The sequence below is a fragment of the Opisthorchis viverrini genome (genome assembly GCF_000715545.1).
Source record: "Opisthorchis viverrini unplaced genomic scaffold opera_v5_537, whole genome shotgun sequence".
NCBI lineage: Eukaryota > Metazoa > Platyhelminthes > Trematoda > Opisthorchiida > Opisthorchiidae > Opisthorchis > Opisthorchis viverrini.
Window position 1 is genome coordinate 119,136 of NW_008752201.1, and position 10,751 is coordinate 129,886.

Below are 10,751 nucleotides of genomic sequence, written 5' to 3' on the forward strand. Positions count from 1 at the left end.
TGGCTGAGTGAGTGGCACTCTCTTATAAGTCAACTTCTCACAGAGTGCACGAACGTCCCGATTTGACGCAAGTGTGTTCCTAATTACTACCTGTCGTGTAATCTGAATTGTCTTGTTGTTGACACCCACAGTCGACATATATTTCGATAAACTGTGTTGTAATTTGGAAGATTCCTGTGCTTTCATTAAGAGCAACATAAATATGATCAAGGTGATCCTTCTGGCGTTGTCGTCACTATCAGATATAAATAACCCCGATAAAAAGCGTATGAGCACTTTCTTTTTTTAGCACATCTTCCACAGTTCGAGGCTTAGAAGATTGTAAATGTGTGACAACTTTTAAAGCATTCAATCGAATGTTGACTTATGGAAACAGTGGCAAAATTATGAGTGTAGCAATGCAGTCTTCGACCATATTGGCTACTGATTGGTTGGATACGATACTTTTCCTCGACGGGATGGCCTCTTTGTCATCCGAGCCCGAACAGAAATGAAAACGATCGATAATAAAATATTCCTGGCACCTGGGTTGGATTCACCGGTCAGAAGTGGTCAAAACTCTCAGCCTCCGTGCATGGCGGGATGGCCAGATGCGTCTTTCTTCGAACCGAATATTGTGCTGCATACAAACCATTGACGCCGATGTAGACTCGAGGGAATAGGATCAGCAGGGGAGTGTGCAGATGCTCGTTACAAGTCGTCGGTCAGTACACCCTTGGGCTGGGTTAGCCCCCACTCACATTCGGGTTAGAGGTCAAAGCCTCGTCATGGAATATCTGAAATAAGCCCTTATTTCCAGGCTCCGCAGTTGACGAGCATCACCTCCCCACACGACGCGGACCGTAAAGAGAAGAAAGACGCGTCTTCTACCCGGAACATTGGGCGGAAGAGAGGCCTGAAAGGTGAGTCGTCCCTTTTGAGAAGGTACTCAAACTCTGCACTCAGTGAGACTGAGACTCTGACCGATTACGGAAGGCAAAGTGTGACTCTCTCTTGTTATACCTTCTACTGAGTGGAACAACACAAAAAAGTCGATATGAAAATGGTGTCGGTTCTCAGTTGCACAATACATGAAAGGCGCAGTGGATCAGCCGGTGTTCAGTCCGAGAATGATGGCCATCCGTTTCCGGCGCTCAGTGGCAAGGTTTGCCACATTCTTCCGCGCCTATGCCTAACAATCCCCAGAGTAAAAAGAACAAACTCTGTGGCCGGTTGTCGGAACTGATTGAGTCTGCATCACCAAGCGACTCTGTCTTTCTGGTGGTTGATTTCATTACTCAATTTGGCAATGATTCGAAAACCTGGAAGAATATATACGTCCTGCGGCATCGGTTCAAGGATCTCTTGTCCTTAGTATAGGCATTTCTAAAGCGTTTTCATTTAAACAGCATGCACCGGGGCTCAACATGAGACGTTACATAAATGGATGTGAGGGAGCGTGCTGCACAGGCTTCTGCTATAACCTGAAAGTGGAATGATGCGTGAATCCCCAGAGGCACCATGACGCCTCTTCGTTTTGAGGAACGCGTCTGATACAGTTGTTACCTGCGCGTAAGCGACCAGAGTGCAATTTATCGTACCGTACGAAGCTTTTGTGTCAAAAGCGAAACGTTGCCCAGCAATAAATCTACCGATTGTCACCAAACTTTTTCGAAAACAGTGTGCCAACTTGTTCTGACCTATCGGTCCATTGCTTCCGATCTATTGGTGGAGCGACCAAGCCATCCACGATCCAATTATTCCGCTAATCGACTGCGTAACTCTCCAGTATATTCAACAGTATTGTTGCCGGAAATTTCTTTTTTTAAAAATACACCTGGCCATCCCGTTGTTCTCTACTGATATGATCAAATGCTGTGCTGCCAATTTAAGCGAGCTTTGTGGTTTAGCACTGTACACGGAGCTGTAGGATGGCTGAGTGAGTGGCACTCTCTTATAAGTCAACTTCTCACAGAGTGCACGAACGTCCCGATTTGACGCAAGTGTGTTCCTAATTACTACCTGTCGTGTAATCTGAATTGTCTTGTTGTTGACACCCACAGTCGACATATATTTCGATAAACTGTGTTGTAATTTGGAAGATTCCTGTGCTTTCATTAAGAGCAACATAAATATGATCAAGGTGATCCTTCTGGCGTTGTCGTCACTATCAGATATAAATAACCCCGATAAAAAGCGTATGAGCACTTTCTTTTTTTAGCACATCTTCCACAGTTCGAGGCTTAGAAGATTGTAAATGTGTGACAACTTTTAAAGCATTCAATCGAATGTTGACTTATGGAAACAGTGGCAAAATTATGAGTGTAGCAATGCAGTCTTCGACCATATTGGCTACTGATTGGTTGGATACGATACTTTTCCTCGACGGGATGGCCTCTTTGTCATCCGAGCCCGAACAGAAATGAAAACGATCGATAATAAAATATTCCTGGCACCTGGGTTGGATTCACCGGTCAGAAGTGGTCAAAACTCTCAGCCTCCGTGCATGGCGGGATGGCCAGATGCGTCTTTCTTCGAACCGAATATTGTGCTGCATACAAACCATTGACGCCGATGTAGACTCGAGGGAATAGGATCAGCAGGGGAGTGTGCAGATGCTCGTTACAAGTCGTCGGTCAGTACACCCTTGGGCTGGGTTAGCCCCCACTCACATTCGGGTTAGAGGTCAAAGCCTCGTCATGGAATATCTGAAATAAGCCCTTATTTCCAGGCTCCGCAGTTGACGAGCATCACCTCCCCACACGACGCGGACCGTAAAGAGAAGAAAGACGCGTCTTCTACCCGGAACATTGGGCGGAAGAGAGGCCTGAAAGGTGAGTCGTCCCTTTTGAGAAGGTACTCAAACTCTGCACTCAGTGAGACTGAGACTCTGACCGATTACGGAAGGCAAAGTGTGACTCTCTCTTGTTATACCTTCTACTGAGTGGAACAACACAAAAAAGTCGATATGAAAATGGTGTCGGTTCTCAGTTGCACAATACATGAAAGGCGCAGTGGATCAGCCGGTGTTCAGTCCGAGAATGATGGCCATCCGTTTCCGGCGCTCAGTGGCAAGGTTTGCCACATTCTTCCGCGCCTATGCCTAACAATCCCCAGAGTAAAAAGAACAAACTCTGTGGCCGGTTGTCGGAACTGATTGAGTCTGCATCACCAAGCGACTCTGTCTTTCTGGTGGTTGATTTCATTACTCAATTTGGCAATGATTCGAAAACCTGGAAGAATATATACGTCCTGCGGCATCGGTTCAAGGATCTCTTGTCCTTAGTATAGGCATTTCTAAAGCGTTTTCATTTAAACAGCATGCACCGGGGCTCAACATGAGACGTTACATAAATGGATGTGAGGGAGCGTGCTGCACAGGCTTCTGCTATAACCTGAAAGTGGAATGATGCGTGAATCCCCAGAGGCACCATGACGCCTCTTCGTTTTGAGGAACGCGTCTGATACAGTTGTTACCTGCGCGTAAGCGACCAGAGTGCAATTTATCGTACCGTTGTGCATCGAAGGTGCTCTCTGGTCTTATCCTTCGAAGGTTGACTGGACACAGGGTGAGACAGATTCGTGAAAACGAAGCTGGGTTCTGTCCTGCAAGAGGTTAGTCGACCATATCTTCACCCTCCGACAAATTCTGGAACAGCGACACTGCTTCCAGCAGCCAACAGTGGTTGTTTCTTGATCTGAAAGCTGCCTTTGACTCTGTGGACCGCAGAGCACTATGGCAATGTCTGTGGATCAAAGGTGTCCCCCTTTAATTTTTGACCCCCATTATGGCGCTGTACACCAACTTGCGCGGCCGTGTAAAGTATCAGTAGTTCTTATTTAGACAATATAGTACTACTCATCCTTTAGACACAGAAACCGCATCATGTGATCACTTGTTGACTGGCTCCTCTTGTGACTACTTCTCAGATTGAAATTTCATTCGTCTTGTGAAATTACTCTCCTTCTGTACTACTTATAGATTGATGGTAATGTAGTGGAGATGGGAGAATTATCAGTTGCATGGTACCCTGTTTACTAGTCCATCATTTAACAGGAGTGCCCAGACATTTTTATCGACCGGAACCTTTCGGAACTTATATCGCTTAAGGTTCAACTATGAAGCGTTTCCGTTTAACTGTGCTCTTTCCCTAAACGGAACACTGTAACTTCCGTCATACCAGTAATCATAAAATGTTGCAGCTAACTGCAGTACCTTAGGAACTCAACAAAAGACCCACAGTCCGAGAACATAGCTGCTCTATATCGAGCAAGGGAGTGTAGATTTGTAGTGAACATCACTTCACTGAAAGCTCCATGCTTACTTAAAATGCAGACTGGTCGGTGTCCAGCGATTTAGTGACCTAGCTCCCATGACAAATCGGACCGTACGAGCATCGTGGCTGCTTGGTTGCTTAAGCGTCCAATGCAATCTATATTTGGTTTTCTGGTACACAGTGACAGCCTTTCCAGTGAAGTTCAAGTTCCAGATATTGTTTGCTAATTTACAGGAATCTAACCTTAAAAAACGTTTCATATTGGGTCCGAATGCTTCTTTCCGTAATCTAGTGCTAATGCAATAATGCCTGTGGATTGTCTGTGCCGTTCCGGACGTTAAAAGCCATCGATGTATGAGCGAGAGACAGTCCCATATTTGAACCGCTTTCGTCATTGCATTTGATAATTTCCGTATCATTTAATCGCGGGAACAATTGGCGGCATATTTTCGCTCCATGTACTGATCGTCTAAACGGTTTCAAATGCTTTAATGTAGATATCGAATTGTGCTTTGTGCTACTTTACTTTGGGCTACTCTGCATGTCATATACTGGAGTTAAGACCGTCCCCAAATGCCTATGTTATATATCGGTTTCCCTAATTTTCACCGTGTTCTTCCGGCTGACTCGACCTGACATTCGCTGTCGTTAAACGAACGAACCATAGTGACTGCAAATATCAATGGAACGATTGTTAAGCACGAGGGCCGAGATACTGTCAGCTTACCCAAGCCTACACAGAAGAAGCCAGAATCCGAAATGTGACGGATTCTCGAACAACTTGCAACTTGAATGAGATTCATTATGCTTACCAACATAGCTTTTTACGGGTCCACAATAACAGGCGAGTAACCAAAGGATAGGGTCAGTGTTATGTCCAAGCAGTATGCGAGTTCGTTATTTGTGTCCATCAAGGTCTATGGATTTACATTGGACGTCATGTTTCAGGTTGGACGCCGGACACAGATTTTAGAATATCTTCCTAATCAGTGCAGGCTTTATTGATCTCGCACTGGGCGTCTATACAGCATTTCACTCCTCTGTACGGTCCCGACTTGCCTGTTTACTAGCGAAAATGTCTGGTTTAAGTTGCAAGTGGAATGAGCTTAGTTAAGTTGGCGGTGTTGTTAACGGGTTAACTCGTGTATCTAGCATAGTTGACCTCAGTTAGCTGTGACCATGAAACTGTCGAACCACATCAGGACTCGTGTTAAAAGCCAAACGTTGTCCAATTAAAAACTACCGATTGTTTACTAAGCCATTCTGAAACTCGTCATTCTGGTTATTTCCACCCACAACCAACCGTCTGCTTTCACACTGTCACTAACTGCTCTAATATTTTCTCTATTCACAGGTCCGCGATCCCAGTCGGAACTATGCAATGGTTGATCTCCGTCCAAGTCCAGCCAGTTCTTCTCATGTTCACACTGAACTTACAGTGAGTTCAGTGCATCAGGCACAGCACCATGCCCTTCGGTTCGATGAACTCACTTCCACCGCCTCTTCTACAGGCAGCACAATAGCATTCTCTAATAGTACCAGCACTGGGAGTGATTGCACTAACGATGCGGCCACGCTTACTTCAGACACGGTAGGGAATTACGCCGCTGTGTATCCTGTGACAACAAGTAGTTCGGAACAGACTGAGTCGGACAACTTGTTCACTTCCATGAGCGGTATGTGTCCGAAACAGGCATCCCGTCGCCGACATAGTCACAGTCTCTCCTCAGCGATTTCCGAAGCGCCACTGTTGAACTATGTCGATGTGATCACATCCACGGCACCTTTTATCTCATCAGATTCATCGCGCCGCGTAGATCCGACCACGCTTTCCGATCCCAGTGGTTCCTCTATACCCGAACACACAGACTCTCTCAGCTCTAGTAGTGGTCTAGGTGGTATTGCCTCACAATCCATTACCCCACCTCTAGCTCCTGGTGGTAGCGCATCCTTTGGGGACATTTTCACTAGCCGTTCGATGACCTCCTCTGCCACCTCGTCCGGAGAAGGAGCTGCAGTAGACCATGGGTTCCACAGTTGTTCTCCTCCAGATTCCAGCTGTGTTGCGTATACGCAAATCGACATCTCCCGGACCATGGCTCTAGAACAACTAAGTGGCGATATTGAACAAGAAAATGTCCATATTTCCAGTAGCAAACAGTCTGGAACGGGCGCACAATCGCATCCGTGGGGCTCCTCAAAAACCGATCGTTCGGCCTCGGTTCGCAAAACCCTTTCTCGACCCATAAGATCGATACGAAGAGGAAATCAGAAGAAGACAGGCGGTTTCTTCAGTTAGAAGGAAATCTCAACGGGTATACAAACATCAACGTTGTCCTAATTGCCATTCGGTTCCCTGCCTTTTGATCAGGGTCATTTACAATGCAAAACGCACAACCAACTCTGTTTTTTAATCATCGACCATACACAAAACCCTTGTTTTCATCTATATGCAATTATTTGAAACAGCTGATTTTGTTCCATTACCGTCTCCCGATTCAAAGTACTCTTGATTTTTGTTCTCTTTTTACTTCCGTTTTGTTGTCAGAACCGGTCTCTCCCTTGTTGGTCCACAGCTGTTCACAGCATTTGTCGCCTGGCCATTATCTTGTTTGTAGCACCTTTCGATTCGCATCTCAGTCCCCTTAAGTTTTGTTTCCTTTGCATGAATACTTTTCTTCCAGTTCTCTTACCCCCTTCAAGACCTGTGTATATACCAGTTTACCTAATCGTGCGTCCACTGTACCTCTCATATTTCGCAATGCTGTGAATGGAATCAAAGTCACCATTGACGTCTATTTATTTCTCTGTTTCTTCTATGGATATTATTTCCCATTCTTTGTTGATGATGACCTGGAAACTATTACGACTACCATGTTGCTCTTTACAGAACATTGAAAGCAGCACTTTTGCTGTTCAGCAGTTATTATTATCATTACTACCGCGGTTACAGCATCCTTACTGTTGCCATTATTTCTCTTGTTTTCAGTGTGTTATTTAGTTATTGGTTGCCTTTTCTCTCTTCTCCTCTCCAGTCTGATCAATGTACGCACTTATTTCTCTGGCATCTCACTGCGCACCATCTCGTTGTTGGTTTCAATATTGCCTTCATATTAGAAAACATTTTGGTATTCGGTACCTGAACCCCACACAACTTGTTTACCTCCAGGTGTTTTGTCTTCGGTTATTCCTTTCTCCAGCGCCTCAGGTTCCGTTTTAACCAACTTCGTTTCTATGTGCACAGTACACATAGGAACAAGACGCGTTTTTTACTCATTCTGGCAGGGACAACAAACCTGTCCGTTAATTTCTCTCACTTTTTGGAGTAGGAACTACCTCTCTTTTTCCTTCCCTATCTCTTTATGCATGTCTTTTTGTCTCATGCATTTTTCGGTTGCGGATGGCTTCACAATGATTTTTCATGTTAGAACCCTCTGACTCCACAGATGATCCGTCTGCATGGAATGAATACTTACATATTATGTATGTGCAGCGCTTTAGTACGTTGAGGTGCCGATAGTTTTGAACCATTTCTATACATGCGTATAAATGTATGTGCGCACATTTGTCCCTTATCGACGGTCGTTTTGTCAGGGCCCATGGTGCCTTATTGGGCATGCTGCCTGCTTCGGGAACGAACATAACGGAGTGCTACTGTTAATTCCCACCGCCGTCGTTTTTCAAACGCAACTTCCGCATTTGTAACCATGGAAAATTAACACTTCACTGATGATTTGAAGTGTGTAGCAAGAAGGGATGCTGTCGGCATCTCTTCAACTTAACTGTCATGGATTTTACTTCGTCAATAGGTAGGAATGTAGCAAGCGGAGCCATTGATGCGGTGCGACAATCGGTTCCGATGCCTATTTTCAAAGCAGACTTTAGGGTTTGCGCCAAGGTCTTCCTTTTTCAGGAGCGGATTCGGTATTGACCGCCCAACGTGACCTCAGTAAAAGGTAATGATCTCCGGTTGGCATTGCGGACGCTGTTTTTGCTTAACTCTTTGACCAATGGATGGAATGTTTCGTATTCGGTGAGGCAAGTTTTTGTTTCGCAGTTCGTCCGTCGGTGGATTATCCACCCAACTTGAAATACAATGTAAGTCTTTCCAGTTACTTTCGCATAAGCTTTCATATATTTTCCCAATCTAGATCTCACCGCAGGTGCGTGTGAATGAGTAAACAAGTGGGCTTGAAAGATTAGATGCAAAGCGTGACGCACGTCGGAGATTCCTCCGTCTTGTTTGGAGAGAACGATAGATTACTTGTGAGTTAGTGCTTTTAAGACTGACTTCATTCAAAATATTTATCCTCTTGTGTGCATCTAGATGACTGCTCAAAATCAGTGTCTTAAACACCCGCCATGGATAAGGCCGGGCTGTAAATACTTCTGACTCGGCCGAACACGGTGCGCGCCGAGTTTCTTTTTAAAGGGTTAGAATGCCGATTTTGTGAGTATTGTCCAGTGCATTTCCTGAGGTAACATCTAAGAGAATAGTGGAATTTTTGGATGTGCATTCTTCACATTTTTCAAATTAATGGCATCTGAAAAACTAGAATGTCTACGTGTCGTCAGTACTGTACTGAAGATGTGATCAAACAGCGGACTTTCAATCATACCCGCAGAGACTGTTACTGACGGCGTGAGTGAAAATGATTTTGCCTACACGTAGTTCCTGGCAAACGTTTCCAATAGTCAGCTCTGCAGAAATACGTGGTTGTTTTGCCAGGCAATCATTCAAAGGAACAAGAATGAATGAAGAGTTGGCATCTGTGCAAATCATTTTGTGAACTTAACGGCGGTTGGTCCGGAATTTGATTCCTAGAAGGCCCTTTACACAGTCGTTTACGGCAACCTCGGGTATAGAGGTTACAAAAGAGATATGCCCATCGACTTGCGCAGCTCCAAGTTTGCTCATGATAAGATTCGTCAACAGAAGATCCCGCTGCGGCCCCTTTCTACCGATAAAGTTCAACACTGGACATGAAATGAACATTGTTGGTTCACAGTAATTTAGTTCCATGGAATACTGATGTCAACATCTTTCCGTGAGTGACACGTTAGTAAATAGAGAAACAATGTCAATGGAAGATGATGACCTTAAGATCACTAATCTAGTTGAGGAACTCAGAACTGTCGGGCTGTGTTGACATTCCTCCCTTGTTTGGTTTCCAAAAGCCGATGTACCATTTGATCAAAACACCATAAAGCGGAGTTAAGGAAGTCGAAGGTGGTTTATTCACTTTTTGGAGACCGTAGAGCCAGGATGTTGCGTATCAGCGTGACTGCGCCGAGAAGGATTTGCATGGACACTAGTGCTGTATTGCTTTGTATGCTGGTTTTAGAGCACGTGCCCCATCCTCCCAAGTTTTCGTCCCCTTAGATTTAGTGTCGTCGTGCAGGATGTCGTTCGCCTTAACTATGTAGTCGTTTCAAATGGGATTTTGTCCTGTCAGTGAGACACGTTAGTAAATAGAGAAACAATGTCAATGGAAGATGATGACCTTAAGATCACTAATCTAGTTGAGGAACTCAGAACTGTCGGGCTGTGTTGACATTCCTCCCTTGTTTGGTTTCCAAAAGCCGATGTACCATTTGATCAAAACACCATAAAGCGGAGTTAAGGAAGTCGAAGGTGGTTTATTCACTTTTTGGAGACCGTAGAGCCAGGATGTTGCGTATCAGCGTGACTGCGCCGAGAAGGATTTGCATGGACACTAGTGCTGTATTGCTTTGTATGCTGGTTTTAGAGCACGTGCCCCATCCTCCCAAGTTTTCGTCCCCTTAGATTTAGTGTCGTCGTGCAGGATGTCGTTCGTCTTAACTATGTAGTCGTTTCAAATGGGATTTTGTCCTGTCAGTGAGGCTAATGCATGCTGAAAAGCCGAGAAGCACTGTACATGTGTTTCATCCTTATTGTGGATCATCGTCACTGGGCACCTTATGAGACTCAGTTTCGAACCAGCGATCTTCGGGCCAGTGGTTGAACGCCTAACTGTTCAGCCTTGAGCGAGATGGCTCAAGTGGTTAGACCGTGAGTTTACTGACCAGAAGGTCCGTGGTTCGAAACCGACCGCTGCCTTTCGATTTCCCCTGTCTCGGCTTGGGCAACGTGGCAATATCCCAGCTCTCGTGCTTCCTTCCTGCTTCCTTCCTTCAGCCTCGAGCGGCTGATGGCAGTGGTCAATTCTCTTAGTCAAGATATAGGATGGATACCATATTAAGCCACTTGTTGATTGATCGTAGCCTGAAGATAATTTGTAATTTTCCATTGAGATATGGTGCCGTAATTGAAGGGCACGTATACTGAATAACCGATAAGCACTGTATATAACTGTTGATCTCTACCTGACCCGAGTGTCAAAGAGTTCGATACTGTTTAGCAGCACTTCGAACAATCCACATAGCTGATTTTACTTGTGTCCCGACCATGATGTGCTTGCTTCGCTCTATTTGGGATAAAATATGAGAGTGACGATGTCGCATATATACAAA

General features: G+C 45.0%; 1 protein-coding gene across 1 annotated transcript in view; it reads left to right on the forward strand.

The window, feature by feature from the left end:
• Window positions 1–7,824, forward strand: part of T265_11640 (hypothetical protein) — a gene marked incomplete at both ends in the record, with an annotated part of 38,909 nt that extends 31,085 nt beyond the window's left edge. The window contains one exon of the mRNA XM_009178348.1: window positions 5,611–7,824. Within this exon, the coding sequence (XP_009176612.1) occupies window positions 5,611–6,555 (945 nt within the window). The remainder of the gene's footprint in view (window positions 1–5,610) is intronic.
• Between the last annotated feature and the right edge of the window lie 2,927 nt (window positions 7,825–10,751).